General features: G+C 42.6%; 2 protein-coding genes across 2 annotated transcripts in view; both read right to left on the bottom strand.

Moving 5' to 3' along the window:
- Positions 1–1801, bottom strand: part of unc80 (unc-80 homolog (C. elegans)) — a gene marked incomplete at both ends in the record, with an annotated part of 46303 nt that extends 44502 nt beyond the window's left edge. Inside the window, 3 exons of the mRNA XM_080052681.1 lie at positions 210–366; positions 748–796; positions 1710–1801. Coding sequence (XP_079908807.1) covers positions 210–366; positions 748–796; positions 1710–1801 — 298 coding nt within the window. The remainder of the gene's footprint in view (positions 1–209; positions 367–747; positions 797–1709) is intronic.
- Positions 1802–5197: 3396 nt separating this feature from the next.
- LOC307269869 (uncharacterized protein) lies at positions 5198–21916 on the bottom strand (the record flags this gene model as incomplete). Its single annotated transcript, XM_080052951.1, has 13 exons — positions 5198–5520; positions 6602–6683; positions 7031–7123; positions 7694–7786; positions 10849–11159; positions 12953–13070; positions 14445–14500; positions 15258–15395; positions 15576–15773; positions 15987–18653; positions 19798–20022; positions 20988–21062; positions 21778–21916. 13 exons carry the CDS (start codon positions 21914–21916, stop codon positions 5198–5200), a joined length of 4518 nt encoding a protein of 1505 aa, XP_079909077.1.
- Positions 21917–23627: the final 1711 nt, after the last annotated feature.

The following is a 23627-nucleotide window of genomic DNA, read 5'->3' as shown; positions in this document are numbered from 1 at the left end:
TAAAATACATCCAGACAGTAATACACTACCCGTCAAAACATTTTATTCACTGTCTTAAATTCTTGTTCCCGATAATCCAGAGCTGTGGATTCACTAGAAAGCCTGACTGCCCTGCTATGACTAGGAGAACATCAGTTTTGTGTTACATTGAATCAGGATAGCCTGGGAAAAGCCTGTCAACTCAATGTGTGTAGCATACGGTCCCTTACCCAGCTTATTCCTGTTTGACAGCAGTATGGAGGTGCAGTGGAGGACATGGGGGAGGGCGGCCTGCACTAGCTCCCATCTGGAGATGCTCTGGATGGCCTCGGACAGGGCCGGAGACAAGCCGTGGAGCTTATTCTCCACCAGCACTCGCTCAAAGGACTGGTGCGGGAAGGCAGCCAAAAGAGAGGGAGAGAGAGATATTAAGCCTGGAACTAAAGGGGCCTCTCTCTTTGACTACCTAAATGTCCCGCATGGCTTCAAGCAAGGCAATGCTTATGGGAGAGACACAGTGGCAGCTCTGTTTAGATCCAAAGGGGATTCGAGGAAAGCGTCATTACGGATATGAGTTTCCGTAAACGTCTGGCTCCTGGGTAATAATAGGAGGAAAGCATTGGGGGGGAAAAACTCATTTGCTAAATGTAAAATCAAGAGCCCTTTACTAGATTCACAGGTGAAAACTGATTAGTGGGAAGTGGGAGACAGAGATTGTTTAGCCCTCATCAGACATATGACATGGCATGGCATTATGAATGAACTCACCACACAAGAAGCTTCATACTGCTTCCCCAACTTAGGACGCAAGAAAGCACTGGAAGATATGAAGAAAAAGACATGGAAAACATGCTTAATGTACAAGGTTTTCGAAAAGGTGTAAAGGTTGGTTGCACACACACACACACACACACACACACACACACACACACACACACACACACACACACACACACACACACACACACACACACACACACACACACACACACACACACACACACACACACACACACACACACACACACACACACACACACACACACACACACACACACACACAAACACACAATAAAATCTCCAATGTCAAACTATAGGCTATTTCGTTTCACAAATGAAAGAGAATTACATAAATATATAGCCTCTTTTCAACACAGAACACATTTTCTACACTTTTATATAATATAATGTTTAAAAAATATAAAATATTATAATATATATAGGCTAGATAAATAAACTGATCATATAATTCAAATTGTATATATAAAAAACAATATGCAATACATGACATTTTGCAGACACATTAGCATTTACAGTAAGTCATTTCACTGCAGCCACAGATGATTTAATAAGATCAGCTGGGTCAATTTGCTTTACAGGTGTGTGACGTCTCCGTTCAAAGATAACCTTGCAAAAAAAGGGGGTCCCACACATACACACAGCCCACCTTCCTCAATTAAAAAAAACATCCAATGACACCTATACACGAATTCTTCTTGAAGAAAATACATCTATTTTCAGCCTCTTCTACGGCATTAAAATAATCGGCCGCCTTTTCAGGTGTCAGGCAGGCAGTGACTTTGACACACGGCTGCTGCTGTCAAAACCTCCTTCAGATCCTCCCTTCATTTTTTTCTCTCTTTCTTGCGGCAATGGTAAAAGAAACACCTGTTATCAATGTTCCACTGATGCACTGTCTGTACTGAGGCCACTATTGGTCCACTACTAACCTGGTCTGCCTCCACAGGAAGGTCTGGATGGGGAACGGTATTCCTTTCCCGCACTCGGGCTCGTTCTCGTCCACGCTTTTCCTCTTCACCATTTTTTATTTGGCCGATATTTTGTCGTGCGACCACCGGCGGCTCTGCCCAGGTGACCAGCAGCGACGCACTAACTCACGACATGATCGGGTTCGTCCTGCGTAAAATGGCTGCAAGTGTCGGTCGGTTGGTCGGCAGCAAATAAGGATAGAGTGAGTGTGTGAGAGATAGATAGAGAGAGAGAGAGCAGTGGTGATGGTGTAGATGAGGTCTGGTGGGTAAGGTGGGGGTGTTTGAAGGAGAAGGAGAGAGCGTTCTGTTTTCCGCACCTCCCCTCGCCGGACCGCTATACAGCTGATCGGCGTGCTAATTGTACTTGCGGCGGAGCTTAAAGACGCAGCGTGTAGCCTATGCAGCAGCTGGCCCCAGATGTTCTTCTCCAAGTCGTCAACCCTCTTATTTTGTTTGGCGCAACATTACGACTATAGGCAACGCTGCATTATGCATGTCAGAACACACTTTGTTGCATGCATTGGTTGGTGCATTCACCTGCACTAAAGGGATAATCCGTCATTAGATTGTCAACAGGTGGTTTACCCAACCCATGTGGACAAGGTGGTTTTGGCTATGAAAGACAGCACAAACAACGAATCTAGGATGTTTAATTGAAAGAAAAAGTGCTTGGATCCTATACTGAAGTAAAAGCAGTGTACAATGTTGCATTACATTTCAAAGGTGCAGTATTTACAATTAGAAAGTATAACTACAGATGTACTGCCAGCAACATGTACAACAGAAGAGCATATTGAAACATATAGGCCTATATCCTCCTGTATGTTGTTATGTCTACATTGACCAGCGATTTTATCATTTCTAGTCGACAAATCCTTACTGATGCATCATATTTTATAGGATGGTCATATATATATGAATTCAAATATATAAATTCAAATGACACATATATGTGTCATTTGAATTTGCAAAGTTAATATGATAACTACATGTCTTTGACTTTAAAAAAGTGCAACATTTGCTTTGTAAAATGCAGTGTAGTGGCAATAGGGAATTCCCATTAAAACAAGTTTCAACAGTGATATAATGAAATAAAAAAAACATGTGAATGCTTCATTTTCCAAACTGCAAATGTTCTAATTTGTAAAGGAAAAGCTGAATAGTACCATTTTAACAAGATGTTAAGTTACTTTGTGACCCGCCCTACTGACCACAGCCACTATCGATAACTTCACACATTGAACCTGTAAAAAGTCAATAAGCACGTTCTACTGTATGTCGTGGGTTAATTCTGTGCATTGTGTGCAAACACCTTTGGGTACAAGTATCAATAAAACAGTATATATTCTGGTCTTAAATTCCCATTGGAGGAATAAACACATAGGTTAAGTCACACATAGGTTTTCTTTCATTTGGAGAAAAATGGGATATTTTGTTATTTTTTTTATATGAATATTATCCCATCCCCCACTTGGCTATGATACACTAGATTTATATGAAGATATTTCACGATATGACTGATTATTATTCTAAAATAGCAAGATGACAGGGTGGACCAACATGTGATAGGGCTAAATTTCTGCAAAATGTAATGATAGAATATGACCCAATGACACAGGCAATGAAACACTGTAACCAAGAATAAGCGATATTATACACTAATGACCTAGTGTGTATGTGTGGCCATACAATTGTACTGCATTTTATCATTAACAATTTATATTTAAAATGATTGATACACATTAGCCTCTATCACATCGAGATACTATGCTGGAGATACATTGATAAACATGTTCTAAGAATTTACACAAGAGACTGGAGTGGAGCGTTTTTTTTCGTTTGTTGTTTTCTTTATTTCTTGTTGTCATCATTCATCATCCTGTTGGAGCATGTGTCATCAGTACGTCTCAAACATTGCAAAGTGTGCACACATCTACATGGTCTTTTTTTTAAATACACTTACACAGGCAAAAGGAAGGGGAAGAGTTGAAGAAGCACAGAAAAACAATGGAGGGGCAGAGGAGTTTCACAATGATGAGCAGAGAATATGCTACAACAGTTTATTTTTTTAAATTCTTTCATATGAATTCTAACAGCTGCAAGTTGAGGGGTTACTCCCATTCTTTTTTCTTTTTTTTTTTTGCTTTCACTTCCTGTAAAGTAACTGGTTGGATTCCACAAAACAGAAGGGGGCCAAGGTATAGGTAGCTGCTCTTTCAATGGAATGTTTTTTTTTCATATAAAGCTTCATAATTTCCACTTGTCGACCCATTCAAAACACATCGTACAACCCAGTTTTTGCAAAAGGAAGAAATGTCACAGGGGCACTGGGAAGGGAAGGGGGGGGGGCTTTAAAGGGAGACACTGAAAAGTTTAAGATTGCTCCAAATAGATCCCATTTAATTGCCATGCCAGCATAACAGCATTGTCGTAGCCTAATAAAACAGCAGAGCTAAGGTTAAAACAAAAACGACGAGAGCAGCCCATTGAGAGATCTATTGGAAAGCTAGCCTTTTTAGCGCTCGACTTGACAATAACTGCAAAGGTTATCCACCTTTTAAGTGCTAATAAGCCAGTGCAGCCACAGGGAACGTACAAAAACTGGAACAACTTCCACTACAGTGACATATATTTATATATATAAAAAAAGAAAACATAACACAATTTGTCCAACAATTCAGCACATACCAGGAAAATCAACAATGTAAAAGCAACCAACGGACAAACAAACAGAAATTCATGTCGTTTGACTTTAAAAAGTCAATTTTTTTTTAGCAGACATGCTCATTATCAGCCATTCTTTTGCAGGTACGCTTAGTTACACGCCATGTTTCTGCAAGTTAAGTCCCTCACGCGGTTGAATCTTTTTTAAGACTAGCGTCTAGCATCTAGTAGTTACATCTTGCATTCAGTACCATATAAAGTCTGCCTGGACATTACGCACAAGTTCCCCCTTCCCTTGACATTTAGTGGAATGTGATGCTTTTTCACACTCAAAATCACTGTACAATCGTAAAAACCGCCAATAATGCCTTTCTTAGACAAACACATCCACTCCGACCTTAGCATTCAGCCTAAAAACAAAACACAAAAAAAGTCCTTAATTAAGTATTTGAGTGAATGGAAAACAAATGGAATGAAAGTGTGTCCACTTTTGGAATAAATCTTAGAATTCATTTAAAATCCTACTGGAAAGGGCCGTTTGTGGACTAGACCAGCTACAACTGTGGGTGGGGTCAAGTGTGTGTGTGTGTGTGTGTGTGTGTGTGTGTTTGTGTTTCTGTGTGTGTACTTGTGTTTGGGGTGCAGTAGAGAACTTTGGGGTGGAGACTGGGGCAAGTAAATAAGACCAATTGGGGGAGAAGGAGGAGTAAATGGCGTGGATTATTTTCGCATGGTGGTTATTCGAAAAAATTCCGGACGGACGCAAAGAGGGGGCAGCCCGCTCATAAGCCCTGCTTGGCGAGGGCGATGGTGACGTCCTGGGCCAGTGTGGAGAGCGCGGGGGACTCCAGCATGTCGATGCTGCCGGCGGAGGACAGACGAGGGGACGTGCCCCCGGCCTCCACGCCCGGCGTGTGGGTTATGACGATCTCGGCGCCGTGGTCCACCCGGGCTTTGGCGGTGTCGCGGAATGTGAGCTTGTGACTCTCGATCTCGATGTTCCCGCCCCCCGGCATGTGGCTGACGTTGCCCATGGAGCCCACCTTAGGGGCGGCCTTCTCCTTAAAGTCCAGCTTCTGGTTCTCGATACGCACGTTGCCTCCCCCTTGCATGACGGAACAGGGACGGCACAAGACACGAGAGAAAATGCGTTAAACCCCCTGGAAGAACCTGGTCTAATATACACTAGTAAAAATCCATTTTCCAGAAATATTTAATAATAGAATTAGTTGGGTGGACATGATTGGTCCAAGAAACGTATTGTGTCATGAGAACCAGAGCATAGCCCGCCTCGTCTAAACTGAATTTCTGTCAAGTTTATCTTAACTTAAATGACAATATATTTGATGTCAAATGCATGTTAAATATGTCTTTTCAGATGCTTACTATCATGAAACCAACTGCCCAAATGACATAGTTAGGAAGGATTTTGTGGATGTTGGTTTCCAGGGGCTTAAAACCCACTCACTTGTGCATTTCTCCTGAGCAACACACTCAGGGCAAAGGATATCCATTTGCACACTGCAGTGCACAGAAGGGACACTGTGTACACTAGTCAATGCATTTATCTTCAGTAGACTTGACTACTGTAAAAGTGTCTTCGCAGCTCTCAGCTCTTTACACTGGCTTCCTGTCAATCAAATAATTGATTTCAAAAGACTGTTTCTGGTTTATAAAGTTTTAGGGCCAAAATACATGTCTACATTATGAAGAAATGCATCCAGAGCTCTCAGGTTGTCTTGGATAGGTCAAATGTCAGTCCAGGGAGTCAAGACTAAACTTTTATTATTAATCTTTTAAATGCAATTTATTCAAATTTTTACCTATAGTTCTTCCTTTTGTTTTTATTATGCCTTGAATACAATTTCAATATTTTCTCATGTCTTATCTTTCAATGCATATGTATATACCCCTGTAAAGCACTTTGAATTGCCCTGTGTCTGAATTGTGCTCCATACATACATTGGCCTTGCCTTGCCTCAAAAAACAACACAGTTGTATCACATGTTGCTCTACAAAGCAAAATAAATGTTAAATACTTAAGGTGTGAAATGCTATTATTAATAAATATCGGGAAATACACAAAAAAATTAAAAAATTAAATAAAAAAAAATCCATCAAAGTGATACATGGGCACAAGTATATGCAATTCTTCAAATTACCAAAAAAATAAAAAGAACAGTCACCTGGTCTGTGGCGGATGTTGGACATGGAGCCACATTTGGAGGTGATGTGGCTCAAGTCGATCTTCTTGGTCTGGATTTGGATCTATCATAAAGCAAATGTCAAAGCAACAGGAGTGTACGGATTAGAAGTTATAAATAGAGCAGTGTCAGAGCAGACATTCAACAAACACGGAGCACAGGCACTCCAGGCAACAGCTGCTTCAATTAAACTTTATTATCCATGGGTGATGTGAATTAGATTGAGTATACACACAGTTAAAAAGACACAGTGGTGCTTGTAGAGTTCTGTTTACATAAGGATTAGACATAGTGTGTTGTGCGTGCTTAAGGCAAAATATCAAACATGAGATTTTTGGTTCAATTCTGAGGCACAATACCAGAGCTACATAGAGAGCGCTAATTCACAAACATGTTCATATGTCCACTCACGTCTCCTCCGCCTGCCGCGTGCTTAATCTTGTCCATGGAGCCACATTTAGCCTGGACGTGGCTAAAGTCCAGTTTGACACTCGGAATCATAACCTGGTAATGAAAAAGGTGACTTTATTATTATTTGTTCATTGTAGCATCCACATAGGAAATCTCAAACTGGATTGAGGTGAAGAGGGCTTTACAAATGGCCCACCTGCTCCTTCCTCTCTTTCAAGACCCCAAAATAATCCTTTAAAAGTGTCCCGATTTTAAATCCAACACGCTCACTTCAGCACTGAATTATAGCTTTTATTGGTGGGTTTTTTTGTGCAGTGGTTGAAGGCATTTTTCAAAGAGCAGGTAATCCATCGAGTCCTGGACCTTTGTTGGACATCTGAATGAGTGTAATCCCCCCAAGTGCAACATCCACCATCATCATACAATACACAAGCAAAATCACTTATAAGAGGGTTTTAGTCAACTTTGCTTCTTGTTCAACACATGAGTACCGTGCAAATGTGTTGCATTTTGAAAATAAACCTGTCTTTAGCTTGAATGAAACAAGCCAATGGCAGATGAACATGTAAAAAGTAGCACGAGAGAGAGAGAAAACAGCTGAATAACAGAGAAAATGAAGAGAGAAATAGAGAGAGAGATAGAAAAAGAGAAAGGCGTACATACATTGCCTCCTTGGGGGGAGTGCCTCAGATTATCCTTGGAGCGGCACTTTGACTGAACATGACTGAAGTCCAGCTTCTCGTGTAAAATTTGAACCTAAAAGAAAACAATCCAATAAAAAAAGAAAAAACACTATATGTGCCTCGTTGAGATGAAGTGTGCAAATGAAATGAGTGAACAAAAGTGTCTCCGACATGCATTTACATGTGTTTACATTCGCATTGCTAAAGTGCATAGAGCTCTGAGAATAAAAGGCATTGTGGTTTCTTGACAATGTCCTATTCCCCTTTAATATAGTCATACAGTTGAATCTATGTGAAAACACTTTGAAAAAAATCTTTAGATCTTAGTTTGATAAATATTCTCAGAGCTGCTTAGGAGGCTGGCATACTCTCATTGGCCAAGTTAAACATTTATTACCAGAATATATGAAAAAGACAGTAACAGAGGGGGGTCATTCATATAATAGCCTAACAATTTACAAATAAATATGCCAACCTTATATATAAAATATATAAGGTTTATTTATAACAACCAATGAGGGTAGTTCTGCCAAGTGTGATATTTTGTGTTGTCTTGCATAATAAAAAATACATATTTTTCTATAATTGCCTATCCCATTTTTGGAAGAGCCAAAGTTAATACAAACCACACACACACACACAGATAGACACACACACACACACACACACACACACACACACAAAGAGGGCAAAAATGAAAAAGAGGAATTGGTTCAGGGGAAAGACACCCGGGAGCCCCGACAGCAAACCTCTGTCTCCGCTCTACACTGAGCTGACCTGGATTTTTCTTGACAGCTTTTCCTCTTACCGACACACACAGACCGTTTGTACTATCTATTGCAGCAAGGTCGACCAATGACAATACAAATTGCAAATATAATCAAATACAATGACCATATGTGGTCCAACAAATATTGTTTTAAGGTTTCACTAGAGCTGAAAAAATTGTCTATTTATCAATTCATTTAAACTGTATAAGACCAATTAACGTTAAATTATTGTCGAAAAATGTATCGATGAAAAGTGAACAGATGCATTAGAATAATCGATACTGAAAATATTCTTAGAAATCAACAGTGGCAGCCGTGTGTTGTACAACAGCTTTTTTAAAGTATTTAGTAATAGTGGAGAAAAATCACCCAAACTGTTACTAGAAGAGCCTTTTTCTATATGTGAATACAGAACAAGACAGAAAACATGTATTTTATGTCAATTAAAATGCCAAATGACATTTAAAAATGATTTGAATAAAATAAAATGGCATGTCATTATAACATCTAAAATGTCAGACCATGCTGCTCTTTCAAGACGTGCGTCACCAAGTTTCATTGAACATTTGTCCCCAAATGAGAGCGGACAGAATGACCCCCCCCCCCCCACACATCCATCGGCGGGGTTTATCAAAAGCCTCAGTCTCCGTCATACTCCGGGAACATTAAGACTGTCTGTAGCCTTGGTTATAATATGATTAAAAGAAAACGCCCACTCTATTTGCCGACCACACATCTGTTATGATCACTCAGTCTTCCTCAGTTCAAGAGAGGTAAGCATGTTGAAACCTGGCTCCCTTTCTCTGCATTTTAAGGAAAAAGTGATGTGAGGTTATATTATTTTCATGTGTCCCTGATTGCAATTCTGAATGAATAAGTCAACAAACAACTTATAGACGAAAGCATATTCCCCCATGTGAAAATAATCCTGCAAGTTGATGGCCCCCTCGAGAGGATCCTTGGGCTTCTTAAGAGGGTTAGCATTTTTTTTATCTATAAAATGGGATTTAAGAGAGATTTGAGAAAGGTTAAGGAGAAAGGACATAGGGAAAGTTATAGTGAATAGGCAGTTTGGGGGGGCAGAGAATGACGGTTGATCCAGACTGACGTAATGACAGGGAGAGGACAGGGAGAGTGATGGCGTGTGATGGGGCTTTGAAGGCAGACCGGACAGTGAAGATGTGACGAGAGACATTTTAGCACATTTCTACAAACTTACAAGGACAAGAGAAAACCAATGTTTTGAACTCTCATTTTTGGTTTTCTTTTACAAATGTTCCTACTGTTATTATTTTCTGACTATTTTTAGTGGAAATCTATTTTATAGCAAGATGAAATTTTATTCTGAAAGTTCAAGTTAATGATCAAATACATAGGTAAATGATCCCTTCTGCTTTGTTTTTGTGATGCTCCTACTTGTTTTTATACAACTGTACTTGTCTATTAGAAGCACATTGAATTGCATCTTGTGTGCATGGATAGTAGTGTATGTATATCAATGTTGTAGAGCTAAGTGTAGCAGTGATATCAAATATGTAGTATCTAGTGTAGGATATATTCTCATTCTGGTCAGTCTTTCCTTTTCAGACAAATCAAAAACATGTTTGTTCACATTTCAAGGTGTACAATATACCTGTACTGCCCTCATGTGGCATCATTGGGTACATGCATGACACTTAAAGGGTTACTGTATAATCCAGAAAACATGAAATATCATGTCAGTTAAATACCTATCTATGTTAATCTAATTTTGTTTAATTGAGGTCATTTATTTAGAGATCCTGAGTGTGATTTTACACTAAAAAGTCAGCGATTGTGAAGAAAGTGTGTTGTCAAATATCTTATCAAAATCCGCTATCTGTCCCTACTGTGTGCAGGCTGAGAAAACAAAATCCAGTTTTAATACACCGCATAAGCTCTGTAAACAGGCATGTTGCTAGCTATGGTGGACCACCGCTGTTTACATACCTCTTTACAGACCCTAGGCTGTGTATTAAGATCCACATTGTTTTCAGCACACACACACACACACACACACACACACACACACACACACACACACACACACACACACACACACACACACACACACACACACACACACACACACACACACACACACACACACACACACACACACACACACACACACACACACACACACACACACACACACACACACACACACACACACACACACACACACACACACACACACACACACACACACACACACACACACACACACAGGGGAGATATTCACTGATTATGCCAAAAAGTGAATTTGACAACAAGGGTTTCTCCAGAATCGCTGACTCCCGCTTACAAACACACACCTAAATTGTCCTGTTTGTGTGTGTTATACCTGTCCGCCTTTGGGCTGGTGCTTGAGGTTGGACGTGGAGCCGATCTTGGACTTTACATTCTTGAGGTCGGGCAGCGGCTGGTTGAGCACCTTGAGCTGTCTCTGGACCGAGGACGGGGACTTGGGCGGGGTACGGATCACTGCCACCTTCTTCTCCTGCAGCACGCTGAAGGACTTGGGCGTGTGGCTGCCGGGCGTGCGCGAGCCCGGCGTGCGGCAGGAGTAGTTGGGGGGAGTGCCGGGCGTGACCGCGGTGGAGCCCGGGGTGGAGGCTCCGCTGCGGACGGATCGGGAACGTGCCGAGTCTGTGCCTTTAAGAGACGAAGAAAAATATATATAGCTGGATATTATAATAAGAGAAAACGCCCCTTCCTTGGAATCACTTCTGACAAAAGGAGGAAGAAAGACAGATTGGAAAAGAGAGAAAGACAAGGCAACAACATTTGAGCAAAAGATGGATTGGAGTGTGGTTCAGATGATGACCACCAGAGATGGAATGTCATTATGACTCGTTTACACAGAGTTTTGTGAGTAGTACATGTACTCAATTACTGCCCTTAAGTACAGGTTTGAGGCACTTGTACTTTACTTGAATCTGTTCTATTACGTGCTACTTTCTACTTTGACTCCGCTTCCATTCAGTGGGAAATATTCTACTTTTAAATCCACTACATTTATCTGATTACTTAAGTTACTTTGTACTTTACCAATCAAGATTTTAGCACACAAAACATATGAAGAGTTTATAAAATGTTGTAGGACACATACCCAACACTGACAAAAATGTATTGGCCATTGTCTATTTGATGATAGTCATTTTAAAGTAAGGTAGGTAGCCTATCTCTACTCTTACTCAAGTATGTTTTTTTCCCGAGTAGGCCTACTCTTTGAACCACTTTTGACTATAAGGGAAAATGAGCTTTCACTGCTGACTTGTTGGCGCCAAATTAGCTCAGTTTCCACAAGACAAACAACCCAGGTCAAACAAGAGTGTTTGGTGAGGACCATGAACGCACACACAGGCAGCTGAATTGATTTAACGCTGGCGGGTTGTTGCTTGGATACAGGCGCAGGATAATGTCTAAACGGCAACCTGCTGAAGAAGAACAGGGAGTGGCGACCTGTTGTCATGGATCCCACCTGTTCCTAAGGTAACTGCAGGTTTGGAAAACTTAATATATTAAATGATATTTGTATTAAACTGGGACAAATATTGGAACACAACTAAATCAAAATGCATGCTACTGCACCTTAATTCTGACTGGATAACTAAGGTCCTTTAAATGTTAATAGTGTTTTTGAAACCTGCAGACAACCTTAAGAACAATGTGTTGCCAAGATGAATGAATGCTTTGTCTAGGGATGATGCTCCAACAGAATTTAAGTCATTATACTGAAACTAAACACTGTAAAGATGAAGATGTTAGGAAACTCAAGGCAACTGTCTTCCATATGTTTTTGAGTTTTGAGGGATTATTTGTGGATTGTTGAGATATTTTTGAATTCCAAAAAGTTGTGGCATCTCATCGAGTTATTCAGACAGTCTAATAATGTTTGAATCAACATTTTGACAGACTTAGTTTTGTTTGTTATCTGTACAAAAGATCAAATCTAGGCTGTTTTCATTCAATTGAAAAGATTTCTAACGTTTTAAGCTTTAACTCAAAAATGTAGTCAAGACAGTTGTCTTGAATATTTGGGTTTTCCTAACTTTTTAATGTTTACATTGAATTAACACTGTAATTGATGACATCATTGATGAGGAGGGTGCTATGGCTCTAACTAGGAGCTACTAGGTGGACTATCGACCATACCTCTTCCAGACCTGCTGTCCCCTCTGGACTGGAACGCTTTGAGAGGGGAGAGGCAAAAGGACAAGGGGTGGGGAGGGGGCAGAGAAGAGCAGGGCAGGAGGTGTGAGGTGGTAGGAGTCAAAATGAAAGCAAATCAGCCAAAATAAAGCGATTGAGGAGAGTCATTAGTAAAAGTGCAAGAGCGTAAAGAGGCCAAGTTAATGTGGGAGGCAAACAAGCTTGAAGGTTCTGCGTTGCACGTGGTGTGTGTGTGTGTGTGTGTGTGTGTGTGTGTGTGTGTGTATTCTTACAGGTTGGCCTGGAGGGGGTGCTGTTGTCTTCCTGTTCAGCAGCAGGGATGTGGCGTGTCAGAGACTTGGCAGGCCTTGGCAAGGACGACCTCTTCTCTGGGCTGCGGTAGGCTCTCTCCTAAATTAACAAACACACACACACACACACAATATATTGTCAGGACCAAGGGCTCGGTCACATGCAGCGTGCACACAGGGACATTGGTTTTTCCAGCTAACCTCTACGAATCCCCATTGTCCTTCCTTCACTTTACCTGCTCTGCCCATTTTTGGTACAGAGGGGAGCGGCGGGCACATGCAGAGGAGGGGCGGGCCTCGCACAGGTCCGCCTCCACCAAGGGGCTCCGCTTTAGGCTACAGGCGGAGCCGGCGCGGGTTAGGGACGCCTTGCGCTGCTGCTGGACTGCCAGCTTTAACAGAACGGCCCTCGTGGGGCTCTGGACACCAAAGCAGCACAGAGAAAGCATGCAGGGTGGTGGGGGATGATGTGCAGGCATGTCGGAAGAGGTGACAAACAGATGGGAAAGAAGTGAACTGAGATGTTAATAGCACAGCACTAATGAAGTTAAAAGGTGCAGTGTGTAGTATTGGTGTAATTGGGCAGAATCTAGTGGTGAAAAATCTAGATTGCGACACCTCCCTCTGGAAGAATTTACAGAAGCTACAATAGCCTTAAAAGACAAGAAGCTAGTTGCTAAAGATGGCATCACGCACCACTGCATCAAGTCTTTTCACAATATCAAGTGATGAGGTTGAATACGCATAAGGCCATTGAAATTGTCAGATCTGTGCTACTGTAGAAACAAGGCGGTCCAATATTGCGCGCTCCGCTCCTATGTAGATATAAATACTCATTCTAAGGTAATGAAAACAACAACTTTTATTTCCAAGCGTTAATACACTAATTAAAATATTTTTATGAATATTATATTCCATCTTCTACCATCTACTGTCTACTATCCTGTTCTAAAAAACACCAATACCTTCTAAACAGTGCTCCTTTAAGGCAATGATCAATGAACACAAATGATCTGATGGAGATGTTTACCAAAAAAGGTCATAAATGAAAAGATGAAAGTTTTAGTCAGAGATAGAGAAATGAAAAACGTGTAGTAAGAGGTGTAAGATGAAAGCTGAAAATCGGGATATTTGATGGGAGCCTCTTTGCCCCTGTACTGCAGTCCATAAGGGTTGCTGGTAAGCCTACAACTTATTTAATTACAATACTCACAGATCTTCTCTGTTGAGGACAGACGCAAGCATGCAGGACAAAACGAATATGCACACAGACATACATTCAGACGTGCAGAAATGAAAAAAAAAGCAAGCCAAGCCCCATGATTCAAAACAGAATATTATTGTGAAATATATCTGTTTGCAACAATAAAGTATAATACTATATGGTTTAACAGAAAGACAATACAATGCAATGCACAAAGTGAACAAATTAGCATGCAAATGATGTGTGTCGTACTGTAGTTCATGTACTTACAGTGGTCCTCTCCCTGGACTGGTGGGCCACACTGAGGGGCTGATGGCTTTCCATACCTGGAACAAAACAGTCTTGCTGTAATGACAGATGTAAAACAGCAAGGGGAGACATTTGCGAGAGTGGATTTTCACACACACATACACAACACCCAAAACGCATCCATACATGTGCTCAAAAACGGAACTTTAATCTGGAGCAAATAAGTGTGTAACTCCACACACACACATTGTAGTCACTCTTAACTTGCGTTCATAGCTCTTTGCACATCAGCGAACCAAGCACCAAACCTTCACAGAGCAGCCATTTCCAGCAAAAAAAAGCGATCAGGAAAAGAATGAAACCGAAGCAGCTTTGTTCATTCATCAAATAACAATCACAATTTCAACTGGCATCAGATAGCAGAAATAAAGATGAATATGAGGCCAAGTAGGAGTGAGTACTCCATTTGAGACAAATATAAAATGAGAACAATAAGAAATAAAATACAAATCAGTTGAGCTTGAAAAAGAAAAAGACCAACACATGTCTTAAATATGGATAAGCAGAACATGATGTTTGCCAGCTACATTGCACCTGCTTGATTCCCCAACGAGCCATCAATAGAGAGAGAGCGTCGACATTTTCTGAAACTGTATGTTTGCAGCAACAATTCAGACCCAACATAGTTAAACCGTCTGATTCAATTTCCAGCGAAATCCGGGTAAAAAGGTAGTTAGTAATGTAAGTTTTTCATAGTTTTTTCTGTATGTTAATGAAGCCAGCTGTTTGCACTCTCTCTATCCACGGCGAAGATTCCCGGTGAAAAGTGTTCACCTGTGACCTTGCGTCTAGCAGAGCCGTGAAGCAGAGTAGGCCTAGGATGTCTGGCTGCCGCTTTGGCTACGCTCTTTCGAGATGGAGAACGACATTGGAGGGCTGACACCTTATTCAATTCAGCCCTCCTCACGCCTACTAGCAAAGAGGAGAGACAAGGATTATATCAACATGCAAACCTTGGTAAAATGTACTAGGTTGCATAAGTGACATTGCTGCATTGTTAACAGTGTAAATGCAAATGCACATTGACTAAAAATGAAGCACATTACAGTTTGCTTTAAGCTAAACAATACTTCTTGAAACCAGAAAGGGAACCTTTTTTCTTCTTAATCTCCTCTCTTGGTGGATGGTGGCTGGGTACTTTGCGGAACACTTTATTCTCAATGGTTCCTGGGCGGCCCCTTCCTCTGCCAGGGGCCCGTTTAGCGGGTCTGTCCACCACAGGTGTACTGGTAGGACTCTGGGTCTGAGGAAGGGCTTCGATTTGCTCAGTCATGATACTTTTGTCCTCATCTGCAGTGGGGAGGGAGTAAAAGAAGGCTAACTCTCCACATTCCCAGCTAGGAGCTAGTTTCGAACACAATACAGACTATAATTTACTAGCAACAAGTTTAAAGCTATTTTTTTGGTATAGAAAAATTATTTAGACATTTAAAAAGGTGGAGTTTACTTTAACATTTATTTGACAAGTGATTGGTTTATTCATTTTTTACAAGCTCTGGGTACCTTGTGAGTCCATCCAGCCACTGTCTGTATCTAGAATGGAGACGTCCATGGTGGTTTCATCCTTAGCTTCCTGACTGGTCTTGCACAGCACATCCAAGCTCTCTTCCACTTCCTGACCAATCTCGATGTCCTTCTCCCCGTCCTCTGCCCCATCCTCTTCTTCCTTCGTTTTCTCTTTTTCCACTTCACCTACCTCTCCAGAACCAACTTTGTCCATTTCCTCCTCCCCTTTTTGGTCTTTGTCTACCAGTTCACACTCCTCTTCCTTCTTTTCATCCCTATTGCTTTGTTGGTGTTCTTCCACTCCATCCTCTCCCATCCCTCCATCTATGCCAACTTCAACAGGTTGATCGTGGTCGGAACACAGAGATAAGTGCGAGCTGTCCGTCGCGGGCTCCCCGTCGTCACTGATTATGGCACTGTGACTCCAGTCTTCCGCTCCAGACTTGGGGTCATCTTCCAGCGCCGGATCGCCTACCGTCAGTCTCACCAACTCTTTCTTTTGCTCTTCTTTCCCAAAATCCTCCGTCATCTCCAGAGGCTCTTCGGCAATCTCAATATCCTCATCTTCATCTACTTCTTCCTCTTCTTGTGCTTGAGGTATAATGATGATTGCGGGAGAGATTTGGGGCTTTGGTGCACCTTTATCTAGAGTCACTACCTGTACCTGGATTTGGACATCTTTCTCATCTCTCAAGGGCTTTTCAGGGCCCAAATTCTGAACAACTGTTGAGGTCTCTTGCTTTTCTACGCTATCTAATCTTGCAGGTGTCTCGTTCTCACTTTGAATATTCTCGTCATCTTTTATTGTGCTCTCTTGTAAAGGCTGGGATGATGCTGGAGGTATACCTCTGTTTGCAATTTCTGTTTCATCCTTTCTTTCTTCTGACTCACCCTGCAATTCTTCTTCTAACTCTGTCTGAAACTCAATCTTCTCAAGCTCTTCTTTTGCCTTCTCTGAAGTGACTTGGGTATCATCTGGTGACCAGGTTTTTTTTGAGGTGGTATCATCTGGGGACTTGGTGGTGTCAGGAGTTGGAGGATCTTTGCACCTAGTATCTGTGAGATTGAACGTAAAGGAATGGTCTGGTGGGATGGGAGAAGCTTCTCTGGAGGGGTCTCTCTCAACATCGACCTCGGGGATCGCTTGGATCTTTATGTCCCCAGGCAGGCCAGTCTCCAATCGAAACTCAGTCAGTCTGTCTTTCGAAGAAGCCATTGGGATTCTTAAGCGATCAGGTTTTACTCCACTTGTCACAGCTTTTTCGAGAATAAGGGTAGCCTTTACCGGTGAATCTTTCTTTTCAAACACTGGTTTTTGAGAGATCTCAGGGATAATTCCTTTTTGATCTTGGTGCATTTCCTTTTGGACACCTTCAACTTCTGTGGCCTCAAGCTCCTCCTCGACTACACTCTCCATAGAAGGGAAACGCTGGTGCGGCGAGTCCACAGGACTGGGTACATCAGCAGGAGAAGGCATGGGCCCAGAGTACTCACTGAAGACACAGTAGCCCAGTTCCTCCAGTTGGCCTCCTCCTCCCACCACTCTCGAGCTTTGATCTCCTAAGGCGAGCTTGGCCAAAGAGCTCCCGACCAGAGCCGGCACTGACTTCCGTCTCATGTGGTCAAGCTCCCTCCTCTCCAAAGGCAGCCGAGGCAGGTCTCCGGCCAGGTCCAACATCTCAGAGAGGCTGCCTGAATGTTCCAAACATTTGTGCTTATCAGAGGATACAGGCATTTCTGCTTTGGTGGGGGTGTCTTCGGATAATTCAGTGTTAGTTGGGGTGATGGAGACAGCCGGAGGAGACTGGCATTGGTTTGCCACAGATAGTGTTGAAACCTCAGATTCGTCAAAGCTTCCGCTGATTGGACTCAAGCTTTCCGAGAAGGCCCTTGCCCTCTCTCCTGCTGAGTATCCAATGGTTATGTTGAGGGAAAGTCTTCTTTGTTCTAACGACACCTTAGCAGGAGGTTTGATGGCTTTCCCCAATTGTTGAGAGTCAAGCTTCTGCGCGATGGTATGAGTTTCTTCAACTAACTTTGTCTCTGCTGCGGTGCTGAGTTCATAATAGCTTTGGGTTTGTGACGACTCCTCTTCGTGTTCTTTTGAGGTTGTCTCAAAGTAGCTTTTTGCTCCTGACTTGTGTTCTGCAAAAACATCCGCCGCGGCTTTTGACTCTGTGCCAGGACCTGGACTTGATTTGACAGTCTCTTCCTTTTGGTCCATTTTCTGAATGTCAGTCACTGGCATCTCATGCAATTTAATGTCACTGTCAACATCTTCGCCCTCCTGATAGAACCCCCCAACAGTTTCTGGTTCATCCTTGCTTTCATGCATCGGGGCTTCTGATTTGCTTGGTAACATAATTCCCTCTGTCAGTAAAGGTTGTTTTGATTCTTTTGGTGTGGACTCTCCCATTAGGTGGCTCTCAGTGGCCTTTTCTACCACATCCTTTCTGTCTTGGTTACCCTGCTCATTTAAGGACGTGTCAGAGAGCTCTTTCTCTTTCAAAGAGGTGGAGGGAGGTTCCATCGAGGCAAGATCTGCACCTCCAGCTGTTGTGCTTTCATCTGCCTCCTGCTTCTGATGTAGCGACGCCACCATAGGCTCATCTCCTTTCACATCAGACTCACACGATGTCTTACTGAGACACTCTTCTGGCTGGGCTGTGAGTTCGAAGAATACTGTACAACTTTGTGCTGAGTCAAATTCGCTAAAAAAAAACTCTGCCGGAAGCATCCACAAAAGCTAGCCAATACAGTCAAGCCGAAGGCCTTCTGCACATAGATACAGAAGCTCTCCAGCAACCAAAACACACAGCACAGTGTATTTTGCAGCAGGCCACAACAGCACAGGGGGGGTTCACAGCACCTAAGATAGCGTGCAGAACTGCAATGGAGGAATGAGTTGCATGATGTTAGATGACAAGAAAAAAATGCACACATACGCATTGCATTCCTATTGCAATACACAGGGATTGACGAAAATGGTCAACCTGTTGATATTCCCTAGATAAAATTGTTTAAGTACATGTAATAGGGGTGCATTCTTGATTCAAATAGCCTTTTAGATAAGGATGGTGTGACACGTCCAATGGGGGTGGATCGTAATGCCCAAAGTGTGTTCTTAGTAACAATAGGAAAACACAATAATCCTTCACTTTTGGATGAAATGAAAACAACATTGAAACTCAAAGCAAGTGGTATACAGTACACATTACTTAAAAATACATTCAGGACTGATTCATGATGCACCCATACAGGTAGGGTGCACTCAAAAGCACCAATTCGCACACAATATTCCAGCAAAACCCACATAAAAAAAAAAATACAGACGGCTAATTCTAGAAACACTTATGTCTAACAGCGCTTGACAGTTTGGACAATGATATTTTCATTTGCAATGTAGCTGGCAATACAAAAGTTCACAAATGATCAACTACTATGTGGTTGATCAGATGTTCCAATGTTGCTCAAATGAAAAGCAAATGGGCATGTTTTGCATGAAAAAAAGCACAAAATCAAAATGCTTTTTCACATGATTGTGCACAGAGCAACTTCAGGTATTGAAGCATACGGATTTAAAGGCAAAAAAGCTGCAGGAAGGTTGGCAGCAAAGGCCGAGATGCAACACAGTTTATAAATCAAGAGTGGAAAGTCTGGCGAGCACAAGAGGGTCATTGAAAATAGGTAATGGATAGGCACTCACTCCAACACGCTTTCATAGTGAAAGGATGTACCATCACTCACACATACAGCACACTTACACAAACTGTATGCAGGTACACACAACCCATTAAACCACACACACCTTTTAGTGACGGGATGTGTTCAACTGGATGACTTCCTCCATTGAGGACCTCAGGTGTCTGGGCCTGCTGGCAGCCCAAAGCCTGGGGCTCTGTTATATAATCTGTCTGCTTTAGGAGCAAGTCTCCAGGCTGCTCATATGCCATTTCCTCCGGGTAACTATGGGGCTCCTCCTCTGGAGCCTCCTGCTCCACCTCCTCAGCCTGCAGTTGACTGACAACCTCCTCTATATACTCTTTGAGCAGGGAAGGGAGACACATAGATGAGACATGGAGGACAATCAAACTGGGGTTACAAGACACTTTCAGCTCTGATGGAAATGCATGGGATGCAATCAACACCTTCTAGTCTTGATAGATAAATAAATAACATGAATGTTAAAAAAAATAAGTTGGCTTTAGAATCAATATTTAGAGCATTCTTCTACAGTACAATTTTAAATATCATTTTAATCTATTTGCAATTACCGGTAGTCTTTTTAGAAGTTTTTATCCCATTTTTATAAAACAAACCTAAAACTATATAAGAATGTGTTCTGTTTATTAAAGATACAGTGTGCAATAAAGCTGTAATAATTGGCATTGGCCCTAAACCTAAGGCTATGTGATTCTACATTTTTGTGATTGCATGCCACATGCACGGAGGAAATGATTTGAAAACAGACTGCGCTGTTGTCTGTGAGTAAAGAGCTGAAAGTCAATCTGTGGTTTTCTCCTTGAGAAACTGACGGACACAATGAGCGAAGGAACAACACAGGAGACGTTTGGAAGGGGGAAAGCAGCTTTGTGAGATGGAGGGCTCCAGTGGCAGGTCATGTGCTGTAGCATAAAAGGAAGGACAGATGTTTGCGTTGTGTGGCCCTTGTATCGTAGGGTTGACTCCAATAACATACTAGTATGTGTTAGCAAACTACTATTGAAGTAGAAATGAGCCATAGTGTGAATATGAGAGTGCCATGCTGCAGACTGCTGAAAGGTGATGTGACTATCTGTTGACATGCAAAGCGACAGTGAACCCTGACAAGAGGAGTGTTGGGACTAAGCTCTTGGGACTTTATATTTCAAGGTTGTTTCTTTGGCATCTCCTATTGAATTTAAATTTTTTAATTCATTTTTTTTGTACCACTCACACCGCCATTCACACGCTCATCCAGAATGATCCGAGCGTTTTCAAAGTGTGTTGTGGGTGTACCTTGTGCCACGGGCCCAATCTGCTCAGCGGATGGAGAGGGGGGAGGGGAGGGAGGCAAATTGGCTGAGTCATCCACTGCGAAGGAAGAGAGAGAGAGAGCGAGAGAGAGAGAGAAAGAGAGAGAGAGAGAGAACACGGGGAAGACAAGACATGGATGGGATGAAGGAAATGAAAAACCAATAACCGTGCTGACCTTATCTCTGCAGGTGGCCTTTTGAGTTTCGACACAAAGCTGTGTGTGATGTGTTTGATCAATCCCTCCTTTTTTCATCACTTCTTCTCAATACACCTTCCGCTGGACCTCTCCTCTTTTCACCTTTCCAATTTCTTGTCCTTTCCTTGTCCATCTTTCCATCTTTCCCTCTTAAGCCTCGACCTGGCATCCCCTTGCCCCTTGTTTCTGAGTCCTAACTTAATAGATATGATGCTGAATTTCATTCTTAGAATTAAATATCTTTCAGCATACCAAATGATTAGAATTCTTTTTTTATCTGATGTACTTTACACTTTTAAGTGACCCACAACCAAGTGTCTTAAAGGAGCACGGCAATTCTATCCCCTCTTTGTTCATGTTTGAATGTGAAACAACTGGATCTGTTCCACGCCCCTTTAACGGGCATTGACTACAAATTCCTGGCACCGTTGAGGCAATCCCATTTATTTACCCACAAGCTGCAGTGCGTGTGTGGGCAGTCCAATCGATGCTATTGACCCATTGCTGCATGCACATGCTTAGACACACACACACTCACACTAACACACAAACCACACACACACAGCTAGTAGCTACCTGTCGTTCCAGGGTGTGCGGCCGCCCCGCCATGGTATCCGTTCTCCCTGTATGCAGAGCTGTAGGCGGAGTAGCCGTTCTCGCCGTTCTCCTGGCCGTTTGGGGCCCAGTGCTCCTCTGGCTGCCGTCCGTCTGCCATGCCGGGAAAGGGGACGGGTCACCTGATTGAGAAAAATGTTTATGAATGAGGGACAATATGTAGATCAAAGCTACATATGAGAGAGGAGTCAGAATGTGAAGCCAAAAGAAGCAGCTCTCTCATTATAACATGATGCAAGCTGCATGGTGAAGTGCTCAAAGTAGCCACCAGAGGGAGTGAGGTGCTACGTTATTCCTCTACCTTCTCAGCCGACCAGTCTTTGGTCTTTGTCTCAGCATCCACGTGCTTACATAGGAAGGAGAGCTTGACAGAATATCACTGCACATGCTATTTATTTTTCTTTATTCCCCCTCTTATAAAAAAGGTGGATGTGTAACCCAAAGGCTGCCCTGCAAATTCTGTTGGCTTAACATTGGCAGTGTGACATCATCACATGCTCAAATAACACCACCGATCCAAATCACAAAACAATGAACAAATTGTTAAAAAAATTATTCAAATGCTCAGCAAGTGAGACCGCAAAAGGCAAATATGCTAAGGCGCACTGCAGCGGGCAGCTTATGATAATGGTGGAAGAAGAAGGGGGGAAAAAAGAATGTGAACACACCCTTCATAAACCCCCCCCCCCCCCCAACCACCGATGAAGAGGTTGTAACCATGGCGACCAGAACAGGTCCAGCAGATGGGTTTGTCAGGCTTGCCCCATTCAGGCAACACAGTGCTCCACACACACACACACACGCGCACACACACACACACACACACACACACACACACACACACACACACACACACACACACACACACACACACACACACACACACACACACACACACACACACACACACACACACACACACACACACACACACACACACACACACACACACACACACACACACACACACACACACACACACACACACACACACACACACACACACACACACACACACGATCAAGTGCATCACATGACAGACAGCAGCACTTATTAGCAACAAGCTCCTTTCCACCAATTATCATAACAAAAAGCCTTTCCCAGATCAAGTATGCACTACAGTATCAACAGTCTAAATCAAGCACGTACCCTCATAAAACCGGCTTCCCCCCCCTTTAGAGAAAACGCATTTTATAATGTTGCTTATTAAACAAGATTAGCATGGGGCCCCGCCTTGCCTGGCCGGCTAGCTAAGTAGGTTCATAATAATCAAACAGCTGCAGCTAATTTCATCATCACAAGTTATCACTGAGACTGCATTTCCTCATATATGCCTTTCCCCCCCCACCCCCCACCAGCATCTTTAACAGAGTTGCCTCATGGCAAGAAACGCTGCATGAACATATTTGATTATTTTTTTCACACAAGAAGAGCAAGTTCAAAACGATGCACAAATTCTTGGCAGCTCTGGTTCAGAAATATTAGCGTAAGCCTTTGTGAAACAGTGTCATTCCCTCCCCGAGTCCCTCTCTCCTCTCCTCCCCTGCAGCCCTGCATGACGACAGCCTTTCAGTGATCAGGGCTAATGTCTGCTGCAGTGGGTAGACGTGTGGATCAGAGGAGAGAGAGAGAGAGAGAGAGAGAATAAAGAAGGAGAAAAAACCTACTGACACTCATATATACTGGGCCAAGCCGTCTGAGACTGAAAATCTCAGCCCAGGGCTCAATCGGAGGCCAGTCTCGTCCCAGCTGTTGCTATGGAAGAAAAAAACTGGTGCGCAGACAGCCAGATAGAGAGAGAGAGTGCTGAC

This window comes from Ammodytes marinus (assembly GCF_949987685.1).
Source record: "Ammodytes marinus genome assembly, chromosome: 24".
In the NCBI taxonomy this organism is placed as follows: domain Eukaryota; kingdom Metazoa; phylum Chordata; class Actinopteri; order Uranoscopiformes; family Ammodytidae; genus Ammodytes; species Ammodytes marinus.
This window is presented reverse-complemented; position numbering and strand designations above follow the sequence as displayed.